The sequence below is a fragment of the Periplaneta americana genome, chromosome 8 (genome assembly GCF_040183065.1).
Source record: "Periplaneta americana isolate PAMFEO1 chromosome 8, P.americana_PAMFEO1_priV1, whole genome shotgun sequence".
Lineage (NCBI taxonomy): Eukaryota > Metazoa > Arthropoda > Insecta > Blattodea > Blattidae > Periplaneta > Periplaneta americana.
Genome location: NC_091124.1, coordinates 92,310,047 through 92,337,732, shown reverse-complemented (window position 1 = coordinate 92,337,732; position 27,686 = coordinate 92,310,047). Strand labels below are relative to the sequence as shown.

The 27,686-nt window shown below is 34.0% G+C and overlaps 1 protein-coding gene across 4 annotated transcripts in view; it reads left to right on the top strand.

Annotated features, from left to right (window-relative positions):
- The window catches only part of pum (pumilio), an 888,766-nt gene that overhangs the window by 37,760 nt on the left and 823,320 nt on the right, over nucleotides 1–27,686 (top strand). For all 4 annotated transcript variants that reach the window (XM_069833260.1, XM_069833261.1, XM_069833257.1 and 1 more), the window contains exon 4: nucleotides 388–477. In XM_069833260.1, coding sequence (XP_069689361.1) covers nucleotides 388–477 — 90 coding nt within the window. The remainder of the gene's footprint in view (nucleotides 1–387; nucleotides 478–27,686) is intronic.

Below are 27,686 nucleotides of genomic sequence, written 5' to 3'. Positions count from 1 at the left end.
CGAATTAATGTTTGTAAGCACTGTTGCTATGTAAAATCAACAAGCCTATAAAGTCACTAGAAAACACACTGAATTTCTTGAAGATTCACATGATGAAAAACTTTCCTAATATACACATGAACAAACGAAATAAGAAAGTCTTCGGATAATCAAGAATTAATCCAGTTAAGGATATTAATCACATAATAAACGTTTGAAATGAAAGAGCACACATTGATCAAACCATGGCCTTCTACAATCACTTGTTTTCATTTACTGTTCCTTCTGAAACACCTGATACAATCATATCTTCATTGTGTAATGGAGCATAGTTTTGATAGTATTTATTTAATGTCACTGAAATATTTGGTTGCTACATTTTTTTTACTATCTTTTCTTGCATTTCAGAGTCATGAGAAATGGAAGTACCCCATGACCAAACTGACACACCCCATGCATAACGTGGTTCCTTATGAAATGCACCCTATTGCAATCAAGGTAAGTTGAGTACTTTGTTATTCTCTTTGTAACATTAATTTAAATTAATATTTTAAGATCTATGATTTATAATGGAAATCACATCACGTATGTTCTTACCAGTCCAAAATAGACAATAATTGCTATTGTCTGAAATGACAAGACAAGGAATAATAGACATATTTATTTATAAAACTGTAAATGTTATTATGTGGTACCAGTACTCTAAAGTTGAAAAGATTAAGCATGATTTATTATCTAAAGATAGATTTGAGTGTTATCTAGTAATTGGCAGTTTCATACAAAGAAACTTCTACACTATATGTAATACAATGATCCTAAATATATGTTTTACCAATACTACTTGGACTCAAGCCTCTCTCCCAATAAAATTTGGTGGTGTGGGCATTCGGAAACTTTCTGACATTTGTATACTTGCTTTTCTTTCTTCTGTCTTTGGGGGTTTCCCATTGCATCAAAACGCTCTTTCCTTTATACAGTGATGCAGCTGAAATCTGTCATGTGCGTGATGCTCTGACTAGTTGGTATACTTCCTCACAAACCGCTCATCCTCCTGCCCATCCTGAATTTCAAAAGCAGTGGGACATTATTTTTTTCCAAAAAATGTTAGATAAACTCCTTTCTTCTTTCAAATCCGAACAAGACATGCACGTCTCCTAGCTCTTTAAGAGAGTGAGTCTGGAGCTTGGTTACACGAATTACCACCTCATCACATTGGCACTCTAATAAATAGTACATCCTTTAAAATCGCAATGGCTTTAGCCTTGGTTGCAAACTCTGCCAGCCATACCAATGTATTTGTGGAGGAATTGCTGATATTTACGGCCATTATGCACTCAGGTGTGCAAGGAGCAAGGGTCGCAATCCCAGAAATACATCACTCAATGATATCATTAAAAGATCTCTGACTTCTTGTGGTATCCCGTCTCTTTTGGAACCACCAGGTATTAGTCACATGGATGGTAAACGACCCGATGGTCTCACCTTAATTCCATGGTCTGGAGGAAAATCTTTAATTTGGGACTCCACTTGCGTTGACACTCTAGCTCCATCTTACTTTCCAAATACCTCCAGACATGCAGCATCTGCTGCTGAATTAGCCGTGAAGAAAAGAGTGAATCAATATGCTCATCTTTTAGACAATTATATCTTTACCCCCTTTGCTGTGGAAACCTTCGGTCCTTGGAGTCATGACACTAAAGTTTTGGTATCTCAAATCGGTCAAATTTTGATCTCCAATACTGGTGATTGCCGTTGCGCTACTTATTTGCGTCAGTGCTTAAGAATTGGTATTCAATGTGGAAATGCAATGAGCATTTTAGGTACTCTTCCCGAATCCAGCCCTTTGGACGAACTTATTAAGTTTTCTGTATGTATATATTTGTATTTAGTATTATGAATTTAATATTATCATATTGAATGTTGAAATAGGTAGATTAATCATATGTTGTATTTGTGTAACAATGTAAGATTTCACTCAAATTCGATATCGCAATAATTTGTTGTTGTCTATTAAAATTTATATCACATGTTTTGTAATGAAATTGTCATGTAAAAAAAAAATTAAAATACATCTTATATCAACAAATGCTTTTGTCTGGCTGTGCACAGTTGTCATTTGCCTGGTAGGAGAGCAATAGAGAATTAAGATGGCGACAGTAAAGGAAAGATACTTACTACACGCAATAAAGATTTACTTTGCGGGCATATTGAAACACAATAGTAAGAAATACTTCCCCTGTAAAATTTGTACAATTAATCTATAGTATGATATCTGATGAATATTAGAACGCAGTATAGATTGTAAGTACTGAATGTTTGTTAATGAGGGTACTGAAAAAGCATATGTTTTCTATTTATTGGAGATGTTATTGATATACAGAAACTGCTGTTCGTCGTCTTCATTGTCGTCATCATCATCGTCGTCGTCGTCCTCATCATCATCATCATCATCATCATCGTGTAGTAATCACTGTTACCACCATCACGATTAATAATAATAATGATGATAATAATAATAATAATAATAATAATAATAATAATAATAATAAAATTAGTCATTCCTACGCAGCATAACATATGCTATTTTATCAGATCTCAAACTTTATTAAGTAAATATCAACGCAGTTTATTAATTTATTCATATATTTTATAGTAAACTCAATTTAACAATCTCGTACTTCACAGATGAGTCCAGTTATCGAACTCTTTAGAGAGAAACTATCATTGCTAAACTGACCAGATGTCCTCCTTTTGGCAGGACAGTCCTGCTTTGGGGATGTTTGTTCTTCCGTCTTCCTTGAATCTGGCTGGACAGCTTCAAAATGTCCTCCTTTGTGGAATGTGCACTTGAAATGTCCCACTTTTCCGCAAAATGAAGAAGGCTTAGCTGAGAAAGAATATATGGAAGAAATGCAGTAACTATTTATGAAAACTGTGTAGAATATTTAGACATGCCATTCAACAAACACTTCAGGGACTTAGATATTTTCTAGTGGGCTTCACTGGAACATGTTTCTTTGTGGTTTGAAGTGAAAAAAGAGCACTGAGTTGATAGCTAGGATTTTTTTAAATATTGATAGTGATAACAGAATTTGTTTGACCAGTTTTCCTGCCTGACGAAGAATGTAATTTCAGAACAATTAAATAATATATGTGTAATAGGTCAGAAGATTCTATAGACAAACGTTGGAGAGAAATATTTATTTCATGGACCACAATATCATTTTTCGTCGACGATTTAATTCATTTCGGTTCTAGGTAAAAATGCATGTGTGAAAACAGTAGGCCTTATAATATTCCAAAATATACAAAATTTGGACATTCGAAAAATGTTACTTACAAGTAAAAATAATGAAAGTCATTATGACGAAAAAGTAGAATTTTAAACTATCTTGCAATAAATTTTTATTTTCTATTTTTTTTTAAGTGTTTCCCGAAATTATTGAAGAAAATTTTGTCATCCAGTGAATGTAAATGTAGCTAATAATGAAGATTAAGTGTAGGCATACATCTGTAATGAACTATTAATAAAATGTTATTTGCATTGGAACAATAATCATTGCACTTTTAATGCCATAATTATGCCGACATTTTATTTCAAGTTCACAATTAAGGATGTCCTTTTTTGTCCAATGAAAAATCTGGTCAGTTTATACATGCAACATTTTTAATGCTGTAGCCTATATGATTACTGTTAGGAACCAGTTTTACTTCCTTTCGTAAAGAGTTTTACTCAAATGTTATGGTAATTTATTGACATTAGTCACCATGTGGATGCAATTTCAATGAGTTATATCCTTTTGGCTTCCTAATTAACCATGAGTCTCATATGAGGACTACACGGCAAGAAGGATGAATAAGCATTTGAGCGCATGATGTTCCTTGTGCTTTTCTTGTGTGGAGGACGGAGTGGCAACCAAGAAGTTGTCCCTCCTACTCTACTAGTAACCCATAGAAATGAGTTTGCAATGCATTAATACTTTGTTATGATGTAGTGATAGGGTCTGTGTTATTTAATGCATACAATTTACGATATTAATTAACTTAATAACTATTAGAGTAATATTAGTACATTATGGAACGAGCCTATAATGATAGTAATTAAGAAGCGAGTATGGATGTTTATGAAACGAGCGCAAGCGAGTTTCATAATTTTCATACGAGCTTCTTAATTACCATTATAGGCGAGTTTCATACGACTTTGTATGCTCGACCATATTTCTAACTTGAAGTTATTCAGATGTATACATTTTATTTGTATCTGACAAGATCGGAAGTGACCTTGTTCTAGGTCGTGAATTGTGAGATGTGCGCAGATGCGAAAGTATTGATTCTTTCCGAGGAACAATAATGTCATTGACCTTGATGTAATCCCGTTAAACTTGATATAACCTTGATTATTGAATTCGACATTGAAAAACGGGATGACAAATTGAATTTATTTGAATATTATTTACAATTAACGCTAATTATTATAGTAACAGAACATAACCTTCTGCGACAGTATTGGATTTCCAGCCTCCGTGACTTTTCGCTAATTCTCTTTCGATTGCATATCCGAGAATAATCGATACTTGCGGTTTTATAACGGTACAAAGCTGACTTGTCATTGGCTGAACACCTGTAAGCTGAGTTGTCATTGGCTGAACACCTGTACTTTAATGAGTAGGTGTACTTTAATGACATGCGTTAAAGGACTGCTTCCAGGTGTATAATTACTACATTTTGGCATGGTCGAGCATAAAATATATAAGAGAATGAATGATCGTGTTAAGGGGAGAAGACTGTATTATTGGTGAAAAAATGAGTAAATTAAAAAACAATTTTTTTCTTTTCTTTAAAATACTCTGTGATATGTGTGGAATGCATTGCATAACATTTTGTGGATATTTGTGCCCTCATCGTATGTTGAGACGCAAAATTTAAAAATGGCGTCTCAACATCCGATAAGGGCACAAATACCCATAAAATGTTATGCAGTGGATTCTGCACATATCATAGAGTATTTTAAAGAAAAGTCCCGTACTGTGGCATCGTGGTCTAAGGCATCCTGCCTAGGAATGTGCGCTGATTCGAATCCTCATGGGGGAAGAAATTTTCTCATGAAATTTCGGCCAGTGTATGGGACCAGTGCCCACCCAGCATCGTGATGCACTTGGGGAGCAACAATAGGTAGCGAAAATCCAGTTTTGCAAACCAGCTATAACGGCTGGGGGGGGGGGGGAATCATCATGCTAACCACACAATACCTCCATTCTGATTGGATGATCGTTCACCTCTGCTTCGGGATGTGGACGTGAAGTCAGCAGCTGGCTGTTCGGTCTTGACCCTTCTTGGGCTGTAGCGCCATGGATTTACTTTTTTTTTTTATTTTAAAGAAAAATATATATATATTTTTTTAAATTGACTCATTTTTCATCAAAAAATACCATCCTCTCCCAAACTTCCTGCGCTATGGATTTTTAAGTCACATGGCCCCTTTTATTGTTGTTTCCAATAACTTCATTTTTTTTTGCTACATTGTCAGACAAAAATGGATGTAATTTACTAATATCAAAATACTGATGCAGACAGATTGTAGAGTATGCTTTTGCAAAAAAAAAAAAAAAAAAAAAAAAAACTATTTGATTCTAGCTTTAAAAATGGCTTAGATATATTGGTTTTAGTAGAATCCTGCATTGGGTACATTTTTTTTTCAAATCTGGGCCTACAAATAATTTTTTTATTTTTTCAAAATATTTATATTGGGATGAGTTGCTACAGCCATGAGCTCTTTACATACAAAAAGTTAATATTTTACACCAAATAGAAAAAAAGTTAAAAAAAATACCGTCCTCTCCCTTTAAAGAAGAAAATCAAATAAGCTGTTATAATATAGCCTAATATCTATTCAAATCAAGCCTTTGATTAGCATAAATTCTTAAGAACAAAATATTAATTTATGCTCTAGGTGCTTTGATACAATTAATGCATAATGTAATAAAGAGGTACTAAGTATGGTCATAAAAAATAAATTCGCATATAAAAACATAAAAACAAAAGTTCATTGGCTGTTGAAATTATAGGCTTACTTCCTCTTATGGGGGACACTTCTGAAATATTCCTTTGCAGCAGGACCACAAAATTGTAAGAGACGTTGCATATCTAAGAACTTTTCTGATGACACAGGCAACAAATCTGCAATATCAGAAAAAATAAAAACAATTATTATTATTATTATTATTATTATTATTATTATTATTATTGTTAATACTTTATTTCAGTTAATTACTTTTATTTACTGAATGATGTCTCATTAAATCGGTATAGATTAATTTTACCTACCTTCATAAAGTCTCTCAGGAAGATGAAATTCTCCAGATTTTAGGTTATTTCTCTGTTCATTGCAGTAGTTCGCATGTGTGATGCTAAAAGTATTCTTCAAACCATCGTATGTACCTCTAAGTTTTGCTAAATGTGGTTCATTTCACAGATTCAATGTCACAGATTGTTCTTGATTTGAAAGGGCATGTTTTTTGTAATTGCGGCATAAAATATTATGTCCATTTTCTCAACATGGCTTGGTCCACTTCTATAACTTGATATGGAGACGGCTTCTTGCAAGCATTTTAAAATAATGAAATTCAATCTTGTGGCAATTCCGCTGGATACTTGTGGTTTATTAAAGCCATGTTTCGATCACATTCCAAGTATGAGTGATCTCGAACAGGAAAAGTTAGTTTTACATAGTCCAGTCTCCTGAGATCGTGTACTATGGAATGAAAAAATCGGAAAACAGTATAATTTTTGTTTTGACTGGCACAGCCATCACAAAATATTTCTAAGTGTTTCATTTTAGGGTTCAAAATGTTGAAAAGAAAATGGAGGAAAAATACTACCTTTTTTCTTATTGTTTCTGTATAACAATAAAAAACTGAATGTCCTATAGATAATGTGTGTACGTTGAAAGTCATTTGTAGTAATATTTGGTGGACTTAAGTTTTTCTGAAAATCAAACGCAATAGCCTCCATTGATTGATTTTTCATCTGTCCTCCCTTTCTTTACATTTTCTTTTATAAAATATTTGAGCCTTCCGTTTATGACATTCGTATTTACCTGTAGCACAATTCACCTGTTTCTCAATTTCTTCTCTGTTATTTATGGACAAAGAAGAATCAGAGAGTTTATTTTCATAAACTTTCGAGATCAGCCTGAAACTTGTCACATGTACTGCAAGTGTCACAGCATGGATATCCAAATGATATGTCAAATCTGGTGTTGAAGATATTTCTGTAGTATTCATAAGACACATTGGAACGACCTTGTGAAATATACATATCATATATGTTTTTAATGTTGAGAGTGTCAGGAAGATATATTTGATCACTTTTTGACTGGCCATAATGTGATTTAGCACACTTTAGAAGCATCAGGTTTTTTTGTTGTGATGAGTATGATGTTTGCCTCGTTGATCTTTAGGTAGCATACCTGTAGACTTTTAGAGAGTTCTGTAGTACCTGAATGTACTTGTAAGAGATCCCAAACAAGAAAATGAATGCTTTCAAACACACTGGTATTTCTTCCATGTCGTTAGATTTTAACACCCTTATCTTATAAGGATACTTTCTATAATATAATTTAGCTGTTTTGCTAGTGGAAGACTGGTTTTGGTTGTTGGTAGGATGCATCATTAGTAAACCACATACATAGGAACTTTGTTCATTTATAGACTGTAGAGAGTTAAAGGTATTAATAATCCTACTTCTCTCGTTTTCTGCAATAACTTTAAAACATTGAAATACCTTACAGTTACAGGATGGACCTATTATATGTGTTGATTGCTGCAATTGTTTCATTACATCAGCCAATCTTTCATACACTTTTCTTTTTTTACTTTCAATTTTCGCTTCAAGTATAGATTCACCACTGTCAGATAACATTGTGTCTTTTCTTCCTGTACGTGAATGTATACTATGCATGGTAGGCTATACTCGTAGAATGACACTATTCGTTCTGTTTCTGTGTTTACATACCGGCTAGGTCCAATCTGCCTTCTAAGCTTCATATAACAATGGCATATGATGCTGAATGTTCCGGCAACTCTGTTCATCCTTCTTACCATGTACAGTACATATGCTTGCTCATGCAAACATAAGTTGTCTTCTTCTAAATTTAAAGTATATATTAAAACTAATTTATGAGAACATGTTGTATTTACATTATTCTGTAAAAAAATATATATATATATATATTATTACAAAATTTCAATATGGCTACCTCTGATGCATGATGAATTTTCGAATAATATTGTACTTCAGTTCACTCTTGAAGAAAGATCGTCAATTCATAAATCACATAAGTACATTCTCATACTTTTTACACATTTAGCAACAATTAAATACAGTAAAACCGCGTTAATCTGGACTAATTGGGGGGATAAGTTGACTGGTTTAACGAAAGTCCAGATTATCTGAAATTACGTAAAAGAATAGTAGAAAGTGCGTTAAAACTCCATTTATAGCAACAAGACACGTTTATTATGGTACATTTAAAGGACATGGCCTAAATACACTATACAGTATAGTAAAATGTAAAGTAATACATACAATGCAGTACATACTTGATATCCATAAATATGGTGATTCATTAATTACTTTAATGCAAACGTGATGGATTTTCTTTATTTTTAATACTATAGGTGTAATATTGTAATTATTATAATTCCATTGTATTCTTCACCTGACATAATTAGGAATATTAATTGGCTGCAAAAGGGTATCTGTCGAATAAATGGGGGAGAGCCATTAATCCTTCCCATTGAAGGCTTTAAGGAACCAACCTGGACAAATACCCAGTGTGCCATCCCTACCTTCTCTGTTGCAGCTGTTAGTAAGCATAATTTTACAAGCTGAATAAAGGGAGGGGCTACTTATCAATAAGCACTGGTCAGCTTGACGAGTTAATGACCGAATGTGATATAATTTTCCTCTATTCAATACCTAATTCTCTCTTTATCCTTTCCTATCCAGTCCTCTGACTGAACTCTTAATTTCTTTGACCCCGACGGTATTAGAGCATTCAAGGCCTAGGGGTTCATTTCACTTTCCTTCCTACCCTTTCTACTTTTTTGTTCCTAGTGCTGACCTGCTATGACACTAAAATCGTCCTCCAGTGGCTTAAAGAGGGAAAGCTGGTGATCAACAAAATCTCCCAACTAGGTCTAGTGGACTCATCGACCAACAGCAGGTGTGGTCCTCCAGACATTCTGGGGGTTGTGTGTGGATTAAGTAACCACCAAAACGTTAAAATATGGTGTTCACTTAAATCGGCTACAACTTGCCATTTAACCACTCCAATATGAAATGAGTACCATTAAGGTAAAATTATCCAGAGGTAAAATAGTCCCCCAATTGGATCTTCAGGTGGGGACTACTTTAATGGTACAGAATCAACTAAACATCTTACAATGGAATGCTGGTCGTATAACATCAGCTAAGAAGACTGAACTAGCCAATATACTCTCAGATAATAATATAGATATCTTCCTTATTCAAGAAGCAAACCTTAATGCTGACCAATTAAAATATTTTAATTTTAAAGGTTTTAATATGAAACTGTTACCCAAAGGTAGACAGATCAGTAGTGGAATTCTCGCAGGTACATCAAAGAAATTAATTACAAATTTTCAAATCATAAAAGAAATGGATAATCAAGACAAATTAGAACTAATAAAAATTGAAGTATGGAAAAATCAACAACATTTCAAAATCTACAGTGCCTATAACCCACCTAATAATCCCCTTGATCTAACTTTGTTTGCTATACAACCTAAAACTATCATATTTGATGACTTTAATGCCCACTCCCAACTTTGGAGCTGCAATAATGTAAATCAACCTGGAAAAATGATCATGGACCTCCTAAATACTACAACCGCAGAACTTGTCTACAGAAAAGAAGATTCCCCCTAATTTCATACATTATTCTAGTTCTGGCACAAATCCAGACTTATTACTGGTAACATCAGATATCTATCTCGAAATCAAGAAAAAAATATCCATCTCCACCAAAACCGAAGAAAAGAACCCTACAATAACAAAACAACATGGAATTTTAAGAAAGTGGATTGGAAACTATTTACAACAGAACTGGACGAACACCTCAAGCTCAATACACCACTAATAAAAAGTACAAACTCAGATTGAACAAATAGTTCTGTGAATCTATTCTTAAAATTGCAAAAAAGCACAATCTACGAGGCAAACCCAAAAAAATACATCCCATTTTGGACAGAAAAAATAAATTTATTGAAACAAGATAGAGATAAAGTAAGAACCAAAGCAGAACATAGTAAATCACCAGAAGATACTCAAGATTGAAGGAAGAAGACTGCCATTCTTAAAAAGCAATCATAACAGCAAAAAAAGAACAGTTTTAATAAATTTATTGAAAATATTAATTATAGAACTGATAGTGTTAAATCATATAAATTTCTGAAGAATATTTCCAATACACAGGAAAATACTAACCAAACATTTATTCATAATAACAAAACACTAATAGATAGTAGAGATATAGCAAACTCATTTAATAAACACTACTCAAACTCTCACAGATACACCCGAATATGAAAAAAACTGCCAAATTTATCAAAATAGAATTACATAAAAATAATAAAAACAATATTACTAGTAATATCACAACTTGTTAACTTGCCAGAATAATGCCTAGTGAGAAGACTGAACTGCGTGTTAAACTAAATTTCTTGTGAAACTGGAAAAACCTCCAACGAAGAGCATTCAGTTATTAATATTAAAACAGGTGTATGGGGATAATTTAGTATCATGTTCACGAGTGGCACAAAAGCTTTAGTGAGGGTCGGGAGGAAGATGATGAACATATGGGTCAAATTCAAGGCAATGCTAAATGTTTTCTTCGACATCAGTGGTGTTGTTATAGTTGAATGGGTGCCTGAGAGTCAGACTGTTGTTGTTGTTTTCTAATGCCAGGCGTTTGACAATAAAATCATTTGACCTCTTGCACTCCAATATTTTTCAAAGATATTATCATGACCAGCCACTGAAGCACAGAAGAGTCAGACTGTAAACCAGCATTATTATATTGAGGTTTTGACAAGGCTGAAAGAAGGAGTGAAGAAGAAGCAGCTGGGTCTTTGGAAGAACAACACGTGAAAGCTGCATCAGGACAATGCACCAGCACACAATGCTCTTTCAGTGGAGAAGTTTCTAGCTGATAAACATGTTCCAGTGCTTGAAGATCCTCCATATTCGCCATATTTAGCCCCATGAGACTTCTTCCTCTTCCTCAGAGTGAAAAGTGTCTTGAAGGGAACCCATTTCCTCTCCGTCAAAGAGGCAAAGGCAAAAACGACACAACTACTGAAAGTGTTGGGAGTTGAGCTGCAGCATTGTTATGAACAGGGCCCGGATTTTGATGACCTAAAAATTCTTGAAAAATGACCTATAAAATGACTCTAAAATTTAATGCAAATTATGTAATAATTACAAAAAAATGACCTAAAAGATTGCAATTTTTATTTTAATTAATAATTGTTTATATTAAACTACTGTACAAAAGTTATAGAGTAAAGATTATTGTACTAGTAGGCATACATTACAAACTTAATTTTTAATAATTAGAAAAGTAGAAAACAAGAACAAAATTAACTGATTAATTGAATTAATTAGGTAATTTGAATAATTAATTAAAAATCTACAGTCTCTGAGCATCATTTTCCTCTTTGGAACTTCTGTAAAGAAAGAAAGAAAAATTAGGACTTGAAATGTTGGATTACAGTAGCCAAGTAATTTTATTTAAATGTTTTATGAAAAATATAAGCATATGGACCATATCTTACTCAGCATTGCAGTAAGATCACTGTGAACACACGAAGATGGTCGAAGGTAAATGACTGCTGATTGTCTGCCAGGATACTTTTGTACATAGAGAAGCTCCTTTTTACATCCAAAGAAATGAGTACATACTTGAAGTACACTAGGTCACTGGGGTTGAGTTCTTGTTGAATATCTGTCAAACACATCCCCCAATAACACTTTTGCAATTCTGCACAATGTATTGAAACCTGCGTTTTTCTCATGGACACGCTTCAGCTTACTTGTCAACATTTTTCCAACTTCACCTAATCCACTGTCCATATCTAGTTCTATTTTCTTTACAAGTGCCACTGAATCCACTAGAGCCATTCATTTTTTCTGAAGTTGCGCTGTAGCTGGTGACACAGACCCAAACTGTGACTTGATGTATGCTAATTTACCCTTCAGTTCACTGTTTGAATACAATTCTTGAGCATTTTGAACAGACTTTGCGTCCTCCAATTTAAGAGCATCGACAGCTGTTTTAACAATTTCAAAATGTCACAATAATAAATGAAGGCATCGTGTGATCACGGGTTCCGGCGGCAGAGGAATGTTCGAATGTAGGGATTTAGAGTTCCCTTCTCGATGGAGCCTTCGCAAAGATTTTTTTTTTTTTTTGTGTTCGAGACTAGGTCATCAACTTCAGAAAAGTGTCCCCTCACTTCTTCTGCTACTCTGTGCAACGTGTGAGCCAAACATATTACATGTATGTATCATCTTAGGATAAAATGACATGATGGACTTGGTTGCTTTTACCATATATGGCGCAGAATCAGTGACTAAGAGCAGGGTGTCTTCTTGTCATATACCATCAGGCCATAGGAGAAACATGGACTTGTCGAAAAGTTGGCAGATAGTGGAATGATTGACAAACTCTAGTATTTCTGCTGTGCACCAGGTCTCAACATCAGATGTCTCGTCAATGGAAAGAAAAATTTTCTTTCCGTGAACTTGATCCCTGATTCTTGTCAGAGTGTTACCGTAGCATACAGGTACATAGTTCCTTCTCAAAGTGAATTCTTTAGGAATGGAACGACCTGTATGCCACTCCAGAAAGTTCTTGAATTTACTGTTCGCTAATTTCCATAAAGAAATATTAGCTGAAGCAAGAACATCGCACAAATTCGTGAAAAACACGGAAGATACAGTTGTAGTTGCAGATACAATTTGTCCAATTAGCAGATGAGACTTTTCTTGTTCGCGTTCTGAATAGTGCGTACATGTTTATCGCGGCCAAAGTGCTGCTGCACAGTGAACTGCTTATGTGGCGATACTTTAACTTCATATACTTGTGATTTATCAGTTCCTTGCAATGGAGAAGATGAGCCTTATTCATAGTTGTGGATAAATTCGTTACATAAAATGCATTGTGGAGGATCTAAGGTAAAGGCAGAAGAAGTAGGCATGTTTTTGGTCTTGTGCAGAAATGACTCACTCCACAGTTTCGCTAGCGGTTTATTATCTGAACAAAGAGACCTTCCTGTCGCTGCATTCGAATGCAAGTTGTTGACAAGTGCTCGTCTGTGAGACTGTCGTGTTATAGTTTGTTCGAAAAAATATATAATAATCAGTTTTTTTAAACACTAATTACTCATAATAAACAGTATTTTTAAATACTAATCATCCAAGTAATCGCTATCATGCCTCAGTCGAGCCCTGAAATCAGAAGTCATAAAGAAGGCATTATTTATTAAGTTTACTGTTTCTTGAAAGAGTTTAAAGATTGTGAGGACATTAAAAGTGTCTATCATGAACTCAGATAGCCCCTGCCAAGGCATGTGGTGTTCTTCTACAATTGGTTCAGAGAATTTGTGTAGGATGGAGAAGAACAGCAGAAGCATAGCAATCTTTTTCGTCTCCGAAGAAGACTGTAGAATATAAGAAGTCTGATACTAATACAGACGATTTCCAGAAGGATCTCATTAGGCGTAAAATTCAAGAATTTTATGGTCAAGGGATGTACTCCACTGGGTAAAAAATTATGGACTGTGTCAATTTCGAAAGCTCTTAAGAGTTGGATGGGGAAAATTCTGAGGAGTTTTGGATATAAAGTGCAAGAGGAACAATGACGGCAGACATTTTCTTGTGGAAAGAAATGACATCATTGCAGCACTAATCTCTTTCTTAAGGAAAATGCACAACATCGGAGAAGAAGAAACGCCACATCCAATAATTTATTTAGATGAAACGTGGATGAACCAAAACCACAGTAGAATATACATATATATATATATATATATATATATATATATATATATATATGGACCAATTCATCACCATTTGGTGGTCTGAAGGTGCCCATTGGAAAGGGGTCACAACTAACTGTTTGCCATGTTTGCCATGCAGACTCATCAAGCTGTGGATTTATTGAAGGGGCAAAAGTGGTATTTCAAGCAAGCAACAAGGTGACTACCATCAGCAAATGAACAGCGATGTGTTTAAAAGAGTGGTTCGTCGATCTTCTCCGGAGTCTAGAAGAAAGCTGTGTCATCATCATGGACAATGCATCATACCATTCGCGCATGTTGGAGAAAATTCCCAGAACAAATTCCAGGAAGTTAGCAATTGTGCCCTGGCTTGCCAGTAAACAAATTCGTCATGATCTTGAAAAGTCTGTTCCTGAATTACTCCAGATTGTGGATCAATTTAAAGGATTTTTCCCTAGTGTGTACGAGTTGGACAATATTGCTGCAGGGTTGGGTCATGAAGTAGTTCGTGTATCACCTTACCATTGTCAGTATGACTCAGTCGAACTAATATGGGCAACAGTAAAAGGGGAGGTTGCAGAAAAAAAGTAAGAAATTTAAAATTAAAGATGTTAGAATGTTGCTGGGAGAAGCTTTGGACAGAGTAACAGCGCATGACTGGAAAAATTGTGAGAAAATACAGGAAGAAGATTTTGTGAAAGAAGTAGCCAGGGATGTGATAATGGAAAGAATTGTAGTAGGAAGTGACAATTCTGAAGTAGACAGTGATAATGACGGTGAATTTTGACATGTTTTCGAGGTGGTGGATTTTTTTAACATTGCAAAGTGAACTTTATGCTACATGTATTTTTATCAGTTCTCTAAAACTTTCTCTGTATGTGGAGTTGATAATGACAATATTTTCCCTTATATCGTATAAGTAATATCCCCTTATATGCAAAGAAGTGAATAATTTGTTGTGTAATGTTTATAATTACTGATAAAATTGATAAATTTTCAGACTGAGATGATGATGATGATGATGATGATGATGATGATGATGATGATGATGATGATGATGATGAGGGTGATGAAAGTTACAGTCGTATAATAAAATGATACAAACACATTAATGGCAGTGCTTCTCATTATATTTAATGTTTTATTTGTTTATAATTTGATCTGAGTCGAAATTAATACATTTTACTGTTTCTGCAGTGTGTAACTTATATATGGATTTATCTTCACAAACTACTTTAATAGTACAAATTCACCGACTCTTCTTGTATTTAATTGTTGATGGATTGCAATAATACAGACACATAAATAAATTTATACTGAACGAAACTCACCATATAGAATCAGAATAGTTGTTGAGTGCCTAATTTTATTTATAAAACTATTTTTTTGGTCATACTTATTTTGTTATTTGTTTTATTAAGCTAACCATTCATGTTACATATAATAATGTGTATATTTTCAACACACAGTAAAAATATATTCATATTTTGCACTTTAATTTTTAATTTTCTCATGATTCACAAAGTTGATAACTGTATAAACATTATTTAGTATTTACTATTTCAATTCAATATTCTGAAAAACACATAAAAACAAAATACTTGTATGTAATGCTAAAAAGTAATGCTGGAAAAGTACAAGTCTCCAGGTATCGATCATATTCCAGCAGAATTAATACAAGAGGGTGGAAGCGCATTATCTAGCAAAATTTATAAACTTGTACTTGCTATTTGGGAAAAGGAAATTGTACCAGAACAATGGAAGGAGTCCATAATTGTACCTATTTTTAATAAGGGGGACAAGACTAACTGTGGTAACTTTTGAGGAATATCACTTTTGTTGACGTTGTACAAAATTTTGTCCAATATTCTTTTAAGAAGATTAACTCCCTACGTAGATGAAATTATAGGGGATCATCAGAGCAGTTTTAGGCGTAATAGATCGACTATTGGTCAGATATTTTGTATTCGGCAGATATTGGAGAAAAAATGGAAGTATAAGGGTACAGTACATCAGTTATTCAAAAAAGACATATGACTCAGTTAAGAGAGAAGTATTATATGACATTCTTATTGAATTTGGTATTCCCAAGAAATTAGTTCGATTCATTGAAAGCCAATTCTTGTTTTCCTAGAAAGCAGACTGCGTTAATAAGATGCAGTAAAAGCTCCCGATTTTTTTTTTCACAAGAGCATTGTGTTGGTTGATGTGTAGAGCTTTTTGCTTATCTAGCTGTAAATCAATTCTTGTCTTCCCAAAGTTTGCAAAGTTCATGCTACTACAAATATGAGCTTTTGATTTGTCGTATTCTAGGACTGCCATTCGAAGGGAGTTCATATTAGAAAACCCCTCTTTTGACCACACATTAGTTTCGCGGCTAAATAACAAACATGGCCAGCAAAATAGTTTAGACAGTTTAGAAGTACCACACAACCAATTCCACTTACCATATGATGTTGAAGTGAAATGGCGTGTGTACTCTCGCTGTTTTTCTTTTACGTCCATGGACAAATTTAACTCAGGAGTTGGTCTTTCCATTTTCACAATTTCAACTTTCTCGTTGTTATGTACGACGGTTAAAAGGCACTTTTAATAAACCTTCTATTACACAGTCATTTTCAACACAAACCTCTCCAGAAACTTGTTCTGCCATATTTTTCACAATATCACTTAATTGGGAAATTAAAAACTTAATAATTCACAATTAATATAACTCTTAGACACTCGAACAAATCACAGATTTAAAATAATGCACTGCAAGAATACAATCACATTCAATTGCTAGCATACTAAGCGTGTTGCTGCTTCGCACCTGCGAAGAAACCGATCACGAGAGCGGCAACTTGCCCGCCTACAGTGCACGATCGATGGAAACAGAAGGGAGTGGGGGGGACGGGCAGTTGTGCGAAGGACAGCGTGAGCGAAACGGTCACAGGCTACCTCACGTAGCAAGCGGTTTCGCCTTGACAACTTGTTTCTTTTCGAGAGCAGAGAGCGCATATAAATCTAACAATTACTTTAATTTTAATTACTATGGTAAAACTAATAATACAAAATTATTACATTATGTTATATTATAAACTTTTTCTTTTGTAATTTCCTTGGGCTACCACGGTAGCCCCGGTAGTCCGCAAAATACGCCCCTGCCAGATAATAAGCATAGGTTTGTGGCCCCCTAGATCCTCTGATCTTAGTTACTGTGATTTTTATCTTTGGAGAAACTTAAAGCATAAAGTGTATAAAGGTCCATACTTTAGAACAACTGAAGGACGCAATACAGGAAGTGACAAAAATTACTTAAGCTGAACTGCAGGATGTGTCACATAATTTGTTTAAGAGATGTAGGGCGTGTCTCACTGCAGGAGGAGGTTATTTTCAGCAGTATCTAAAGTAATTGGTAAGTACGCAATATTTCGTATTTGAAATCTAGCGGCAGCAAAGGCATAAAGCACATGGCCAGTGATGCTATTGTTACAGAGTGAATGTGCACCCCACTGTCGCTAGGCTCTGCATTCCTCGTAAAATGAACTATCTATAGATGGATAGATAGATTTATTCGTTCCATAATATTCTTACAGTTGCTTCACAGCATAGAATAAAGAACTTGTCCAATTCTTATGTTTAGGCTAACATATAAAAATGCAAATATGAAGTATATACAGAATTAATAGTAGATACCTTAATAACAATAACATATTATACAATGCAATATGGTTACCATTTAATAATGTATTAAAATATTTACACATCAGTACTGTGAAATATCAATTCGTCTACAGAACAGAAAGTGTGAGATAGTAATATTTTTAGTTTTACCTTAAATGATATAGTGTTTTGGTTATGATTCTTAATGTCCTCAGGAAGACTATTAAACTTTTTTATTGCTAAGTAACGCACTCCCCTTTGATAGCGTGATACATTTGGTGATGGTGTATGAAAATCATTCTTTCTGTGGGTATTTATACTAAGTTTGGCTGAATTAGTCGGAAAATTTTCTTTATCACATAAGAGGAAATTTATTGAAGAGTATTTGTACTGATTTGTTAAGGTCAGAATCTTTAATTAAAGAAAATGGTCTACACGATTCTCTAAGTTTTACTCCAACTATTATTCTAATTGTCTTTTTTGTAATAAGACTATTTTTACTATCTGCAGAATTTCCCCAAAATATTATTCCATAGGACGTAATGGAATGGAATAGGCAAAATATATTGTTTTTAAGATACTACTGTTTATAAATTGTTGTAATGACCTAATCGCGAAAGTAGAGTAATGAATATGCAGTATAGTAAAATAAATAGATTAATGTTACTAGATAATGAAAAAGAGAATTGGAAAATAAATATTACTTCGGAGAGGAATAGACAAGTTCATGATTGGTATAAAGCAGTGACTAGGCATAAAAACTATATCTCAAGGGCAGGAAGGGAAGTATAAAGGTGATGTTTGGGCAGTAAGAGGGAATAAAATAGGTATGAAATTTAGGTATAATAGTGTGTTCCACAAATAAAGTGTTTATGTAATAAATGTCATTGTGGCACCATATGCAAAGTTGTGAGGTCCACTTTACACGACTGTAATTGCTGACACGAAATATACAAATACGTACAGTTGGTGATATAATTCTGTGGTTCCAAGGCAAAAGGAGGTATGCCAATTTTTTACGAAAATGAAATTTTGCGATATGTTGTCCATTCTGATGGTGTCTTTATTGTAGGAAAAGGTGACATATGTATCTTATTATTTTTCTCTCTAACCTGTTGTTGTGAAAGATGATTACTATGGTTTATCAGCAACAAATGATATGGGCTATCACATTTTTCCTTGAAGCCACAGAATTAGTGAAACATTTGACTAGTTAATAGATTCAATGTTTAATTAAGTAACGACTGAATCAATTTATCAATAATTAAAAGTGAATAATTAATTATTAGTAGATATTTATGATAGCTGAGAAATTATTTGTGAGGACAGAGTGCAGTGTCATTATATTGTCAAATGGACAGCCCAGGACTTTTATACTTTATAAAGACTTTAAAATAATAAAATATGATCGGTCATACTTTCTGATTGTTGAGTCACCTGCCTGTCTTTCAGTCAGACATACTGTTCAGCTATAGTGACATTGAAATGATCATTTACTTTCTACTTTGTCGCATTCTTGGTTCTGATTTAAATGAAGAGTCCTGAGTTTGAGTCTGATTGAAGGTCACCTTGAAGTGGTTGGATCAATGAACTGGCTAAACCAGTAAAGCATCTGGCATTCTAAACTCAATATAGCAGTTCTGTTCTAGCTAGACTAGAACTTTTAACATATGAAACTTCTTACAGTGTTATCTCATTGCCTCAATAGTTCAATAGCATTTCATCATACTCGATAATAATGTCTTTGTATTTGTACAAGTCTGTTATATAATACAAACTTAAAACATTTCGTACCTATGTAATTTATGAATGTAGTTTCCGTAAAAGATGATAAAACGACACTGATGTTGGTGGTTGTGGTGGGAGTGGTGAATAATAATAATAATAATAATAATAATAATAATAATAACCTTACAAGTACTAATAGTAGTAGTAGTAGTAATAATAATAATAATAATAATAGTAGTAGTAGTAGTAGTAGTAGTAGTAGTAGTAGTAGTAGTAATTCTTAAGCTTCCACAGTTTCTGAGAAGACGAGTTTCGAGTTTCTATCGTGTTTTGGGACTTACCTCCAACATTCTAGAATTACTTACAGGTTTCATCAACAAGGTAATATAGTGCAAGACATGAATCAGTCGCATACCAGTACCTCCTCTGCTAAGTGCATTATGCCTGACTAATCCAAACAATTACACAAAGACCCATATCAAAACCATAGAGATAAACCTGAAACCCTTCTTCTGAATATTTAGTATGTGATGCAACAAGATGATGTCATGTGTAAATTGAATACCTATTGAGTGTGCATTTTTGTATCGAAATGATAAATAGAATTTGTCTAGTATTAAATTTTACACCAAGTTGAGTTATGAACCTGTGAACCTTAACCATTAGATGTGTGTGCAACCACCACCACACGTACGCACAAGCACACACACATACGGTTAACGAAAATAGTGGGCCAAACTTCAGGTACCGTAATTTCCCATAACTATGGTCCAGGCACCCAGCTATGGTCCAAAACGCATTATGTACTACTTAGTCCCCCAAGAGTTCGGTGTTTGCCATTTAAGGCGCCACTGTGATGGAATTATGTTTCCCATAGATGCTTCTATCTACCATTACACGTGGAAATGATATGGATGCTTAACAAGGTCAGTGTGCATCATTCTATTGAATGTGTGAAGACACGAAATCATTCAGTTTGTGATTGTCTGTTTTATTAAGCTCTCCTCTGTAGAATGGTACGTTATAGATATATGATTCTTTGTACAATTAAACCTGGCTATATAGTGTTTACTTTCACGTAATAATTACACTGGCAGAGGTTAAGGACTCTGCGTGAAAAATGTTTAACCTCAAGGCTAGAAGTCAGTCCTCAACTATGTACCACAATTTTTCGTGGACCATAGTTGTTTTTCATTTTGAAATATTTATTTCAATAAAGTGTGATCAATGTGATTATTTACTTCTGCGAATACTGTATCTCAGTATATTCTAAAATGCCATTTAACATTATAGTCAAGTAAACAAAGAAACAGGCTGTTCCAGCATCAATGATACTAGCACGAATGATGGTCCGGTAAAACGAAAACTTCAGGGTAGAAGGAAAACAACCATCTCTGTAAGTGACTATGAGAGCGATGAAATTGAATTGGGTACAGATTATGATTCAATTTCAGAATTACAAGAGAAGTGGAGATTCAAAGGATCGAAATAAGCCTAATGAATGTAGTTCTCAGTACAATAAATAAACATTATCAGTGAATTAATTTGCATAATATTTTGCTAAGAATGTGTTCGTTTATTTTGATACCGTACTTTTGTTCTTTAATATACAGTAGTTGTTCATTATTGCAGAAAAATGACTTTCAGATTTCACTTGTTTATTGAGTGTTTATGTAATGTGTACTAATAAAGAGAATCCATGTACTTTTCATTTATTTTTAATATCTCTGTGCTAGATTATGTTTCTACCCTTAAATTAGAAACTCAATGTATTGATTTACGAATAATTACAGCTCCAGCTATAGTCCATTCATGCTTTCAAGCATGAATATATGAGTGGACCATAGTTGGGAAACTCAGAACACAACTATGTACCAATGCTTATTATTTTTTTAACACTTGTAATTGAATAATTTCAAACACATATGTCAATATTTATTTAATATAAACTTACAACAGTCCGAAGCCAAAATTTCAGTTAATCTGGATGAATAGTACTGAATATACAAAGAAAAATGTGACAAATGTGGACCATAGTTAGGGGAAACTACCGTATGGATTCCTCATATGTAGAGAAGAAAAAAAGATTATATGAACATAGGTCCAAAAATGCTTGGTTGACATGTTATAGGGGTTACAAAGAGGATCATTGTGCACTACAGAACTTAGATATTAGTTGATTAATGTTTCAGTCTGTGTACATTTGTTTACAGGAACTTTTCAAAATGTCCATCTCCTGCCTGAATACAGGCCACAGTTTGTTGTTGCACTGATGTCTGGACCTACTCCCAAATTCCTGGTGTAGCACGTATTGTCTGACAGTGTAGCTCAATTCTCAGACAGAGAGTTCCCACATTCTTCACAGGAGTCGAATACACAAGCATTCATTCATTCATTCATTCATTCATTCATTCATTCATTCATTTATTTTATTCCATAGATCTTACATGAGCAATGAAGCTTTAAGATGTGGAACATGTCAACATTTTACAATATTACAATTACAATTTTTACAAATTTTTATAGTTTTACAATTTAGTAATTTTCTACAATTTTTACAATTTTGTACAATTTTTTTACATTTTGGCGAGATGTAGTGAGATGAGATGAGGTCCGAGGATTCGCCAAAATATTACCCGGCATTTGCCTTTTCGGTGGGGGAAACCTCGGAAAAACCCAACCAGGTAATAATCAAATCAAAGGGGGGTAATCAAATCAAAGGGGTTGATGCCAAGGACTCGCCATAGACCATCCGGCTTCAGTCCCACGGCTGGGGAAAACCTCCGAAGAAACCAAAGTCCAAAGGGGGATCCAACCCAAGCCCGAACGCAGCTCCGGATCAGCAGCCCAGCGAGTCTGCCGACTGAACTACATCGATGGCTCCACTAAAAGTATACAATACATAGCCAATCAGATTATTAAATTTACAAACGCAAACGATCATTCATAAGTTGAGCTATATTATAATACAAAACAATTTAATTAAATTTAAGGCATAAACAATTCAACCAGTTGTGATATACAGAAATTGATAATACGTATCATGCAAACTACTTCAAATTACAAACACAAACAATTTATCAGTAGAGCTATATAGATTACTATTCAATTTAAAGCATATACAATTCATCGGCCAAAACTATACAAATATATACAATACAAAGTAGCATACTTTCATTAAGCTATACAAATTTGTGCAATTAATATCAAGTAGATTAATTCAATTTATAATCATAAACAATTCATCAGTTGAGCTATACGTATTACAATTCAATTTACAGTAGGTCTATATACAATTCATCAGTAGAGCTACACAGACTAGTAATCATTTTAAGAACATATACAATTCATCAGCCAAACTATACAAACATATACAATCAAATTAGTTCAATTTACAAACTTATTTTCGTTAAGCTATACAATTCATATGAAGTAGATTAATTCAATTTATAAGCTTAAACAATTCATCAGTTGACCTATACAGTATACTATTCAATTTACAGTACATACAATTCATCAGTTATGCTAAACAAAAAATACAATACATAGTAAACAGATTAAGTCAATATAAAAACATATTTTAGTTGAGCTATATAAAATTGTACATGTCATTTAAGTAGAATAATTCAATTCACAAGCATAAACAATTCATCAATTGTGTAGAAGGTATGAGTATGTAGAAATTTGGTTAATTCTTTTCTGAACCTATTCTCGTTGTTCTTCAAATCTTTAAGATAATTAGGCAGTGCATTGAAGACTGTTATACATGAACAGCGAACTCCTTTTTTAAAACAGCTTAGACTAACAGAGGGTAGATGAAGATCTGATTTATGTCTTGTATTAAAATGATGAATGTCTTGATTAGTACTGAATTTATCTTGGTTCTTAATATACAGCATCATTAGGGAAAGAATGTATTCACAAGGTAAAGTCAAGATTTCTAAGTTTCAGAAAATATTTTTACATGAGGTCCTTTTATGCACACCGGCCATTATTCTTATAGCTTTCTTTTGTAAAACAAAAACGTGTTTAGCTTCAGACGAGTTACCCCAGAATATTAATCCATATTTCATTACAGAGTGAAAATATGCAAAGTATGACATTTTAAGTAAGTTTATATCACCAATAGTAGATAAGGATCTTAATGCATAACAGGCAGAGCTCAATTTACGAGTAATACATTCTCTATGCGTTTTCCAGTTCAAGTGATTATCCAATTCTAAACCAAGAAACTTTGTGCTTATAGATTCTTTGAGATGAGTTCCATTTAATCGAATACTGTAGGAAACCTGAGCACTATTGTGTGTACTAAATTTGACTGCACTGGTTTTATCAACATTAAGTGCTAGTTTATTTGCATGGAACCATTCATTCATTAGATTCAGCACTGTATTAGAAGTGTTTATAAAATGATCGTATTGTTTGCTTGAAATAATTACACTTGTATCATCTGCAAATAAAATTACATGGGATGAATTCTTTATGGTCAAGGCTAAATCATTAATATAAACTAGAAACAACAATGGACCTAAAATTGACCCCTGCGGAACACCATGTTTAATATTTCTAAATTCTGAATAAGTAACTTTATGACTATTTGGTACATTTATTTCTACTTTTTGTTTTCTGTTTGATAAGTACGATGTAAACCAACCCAACATCTCATCTTTAATACCATAAAACTTCAATTTTTTTACTAATATACTATGGTCTACACAATCAAATGCTTTAGCCAAGTCACAAAATATCCCACCTACATGTAGTTTCGAATTTAATGAATTTAGTATTTCATCCACCAAACTAAAAGCAGCATTCTCTGTCGATTTTTCTAAATCCAAACTGTTCTAAAACTAATATATTGTTGGACTCCAGGTAATGATACAATCTATTATACATAACTTTCTCAAACACTTTTGAAAATGTTGTTAATAATGATATGGGTCTATAATTAGCAATAGTACATTTATCTCCCTTTTTGTATATTGGTTTTACTATTGAATATTTGAGTCTTTCTGGAAAAATACCACATTGCATTGACAAATTGCATAGATAGCTTAACGGAGGGGATAATATTTCAGAACAAGCTTTCAGAACTTTACTTGGAATTTCATCATATCCAGAGGAATATTTTGTTTTTAGTTGTTTTATCACATGCATGATTTCTGCTGCGGTAGTGGGAATAAATTTGAGACCTAAAAACTCAGTGTTAAATGCATCAGTTAGGTAACCAAGTGCAGCATCTTCTGCACAATCTTGAATGTTTAAGTTATGAATAATATTTATATAGAAGTCGTTAAAATGATTTGCAATTGATTTTGGGTTATCTATTTTACTATCATTGATTTTAATGCAAGTAATATTTTCACTCTTTGAATATCAATTAGTTTCATTTTTAATAATATCCCAAATAGTTTTAATCTTATTATCTGAATTTTGTATTTTTTCATTCAGATACATTTTATTTGCATCTTTTATAACTTTTGTCAAAGTTTTACAGTAATTCTTGTAGTAATTAAGAACATGAGGATCATCACTATTCCTACTCATTAAATATAGATTCCTTTTCCTAGCACATGATATTTTAATTCCCTGAGTTATCCATATGTTTTTATTTGACATTTTTTCACCACCTTGACTGGAAAACATTCATTGAAATAATTCGTAAATATAGTGAAAAATGCATTAAATTTAGTATTAATATCAATGGTATCGGTACTATATACATTTTCCCAAGATTCAACTTCAAGTGCCCCCATAAGTAGAAGCTCAGTGGGTTGAGATCTGGTGAGGTGAAGGCCAAGCAGTTGGTCCACTTCGCCCTGTCCATCGGCCAGGGAATATTGCATTAAGATGTCTATGTAGATCCAGACCACCATGCATGAGGTATATTGTTCGACGAACAGCAAGTGGTATATCTTCCATCAACGCAGGCAATGCAGCATGTAAGAATTGTCTGTATCTCACTCTTGTGAGCCTGTCTGGAAATACGTAGACATCTTAATGCAACATTTCCTGTCCAATGGATAGGGCAAGGTGGACCAACTGCTTGGCCTCCACGCTCACCAAATCTCAACCACTGGATTTTTACTTGTGGGGGCACTTGAAGTCATTTGTGTATTTGACTCCAATGAACGATTGGAAACTCTCCGTCTGTGAATTGAGCAACACTGTTGGGCAATACGTGCTACACCAGGAGTTTGGGAGCAGGTCCGGACATCAGTGCAACAACGAATTGCATTCTGTATTCAGGCAGAAGATGGACATTTTGAACAGTCCCTGTAAACAAATGTACATAGACTTAAACATTAATCAACTAATACCTAAATTCTGTAGTGCACAATGATCCTCTTTGTAACTCCTGTAATGTGGCAACCAAATATTTCCAGAGGCATGTTCATACAAACTTTTTTTCTTCTCTACATATGAGGAATCAATACCTGAAGTTTGGCCCATTATTTTCGTTACTCTCTGTATATATGAGTCATTACACATCAAATCGAATAAAATCAGACAATAATTTACCTCAGGGTCTTCGATATTTAGAAAACTCTATCAGTGTATTCTAATGGATTCATGCATAGTTTTGTTTGCCAGAGAACAGTGTATTTTCCTATTAATTGATTATCGAAGTTTTCAAAATTTTGCGCGGACTTCTTTATTTTTTATGTTTGCCAGGAGACACGCCCGACGCGATGTTGTACACCGAACGTAAATATAAGGGTCTCAGCCTTTTCAAAGCTCAATGGGAAGCATATTTACAGCATCTCAATATTTGCAACACATTATTGAGAACCTCGAATCCTCTTGTCGTTTCTACAAGGAACATAGCAGCAGAAAAGAAAGTATGTTCCAGGAAGTTAAAAATTCCACCTGAAGATCTGGATATAAGTAACATCAATGTCCATAAACTACGACAAAATCTTAGGAAACAAGAGTACGACAAATGGTGTGCGCTTACACATAAAGGAAAAGGTGTTATTTTATTTCAAGAATATACTCCCGGAAATAAATGGATTTTTTCTAAGGAGGGTCTATCTTCCTCTGAATGGCGGGACGCAATTAAGATGAATGCTAACGTAGCACCAGTGAGAAGTCTTCATGGGAGATCCTTGGACGGTTTCCGTTGCAGATACTGCAACGAGATTGAAACCTTAGCACACGTCCTAGGATCCTGTCAGCATGGAGAACTCCTGAGAAATTCACGCCATCATAACATCCGAAAACTAATAGCACAAGCCCTTAGAAACAAATCCTTCGAGGTCCATGAAGAGGTGCACTGCGTTGCGTCTGAAGGCTGCGGAATTAGAAGAGCGGACATCGTGGCTCTAGACAAGACTAATAGTAAAGGCTTTATACTGGACCCAACTGTTAGATTTGAGATGAGCCAGACCCAACCATCCGAGGTCAACAAAGAAAAACAACAAATTTATGAGCCTACTATTCCGTATTTTCGAGAAAAATATCAGGTGGAAGGCACCTGGGAAGTACATGGTTTAATGATCGGAGCGAGGGGCACCATCCCACGATCGACTGTAAACACTATCAAAACATTTGGAATCCATGACATCATTCCAAAAATAATTACTTCAACCATTAAAGGGTCTGTGGCAATTCTGAAAAATCATTTATACGGAATATCATAATACCCCCCCCCCCCTTTTCTATTCGTTAGTGTGTGATTGTTACAAATATATGTACAAATTTATTATTTCTTAAACTTAAGCTCCTAGTTCACATTTAAATTTGGCTCATCTATCTTACTGTAATCATTACTATTCTTATATGTGTGTTATTCTGTGTTTTTGGCAACCCAGGATGCCTGGGCAGACTATTTCTTGAAATAAATTATATATAAGCATATCTCCAGTTACATTTATCGTAGAGAATTGTTGTGTATATTAATTTGAAGATAAAATTAAACACTTTTCTCTGCAATTTACTTTCTCGAATTTAAGATGTAATGTGAAGAATTATTATGCATTTTATTTTAGAAAATGATATTTTAACGTCATCTGAGGCTTTAAAATTCTAGGCGAAATACCATGTAATTTCCTTATATTTATTACATAACACTACGAGATTACAGGATAGAATTGGTATTTTTTCCTATCAGAATTAAATTACTTACCAGATCGGGTGCCCTGCATGGATATGTGCCTACTATTCAGGCCGCCGGATGCACATCACTGCCTCAGGCTGAGTCCTTGAGTTGACATTCACGTAGTTAACACTTTTAATTAAATATTACCT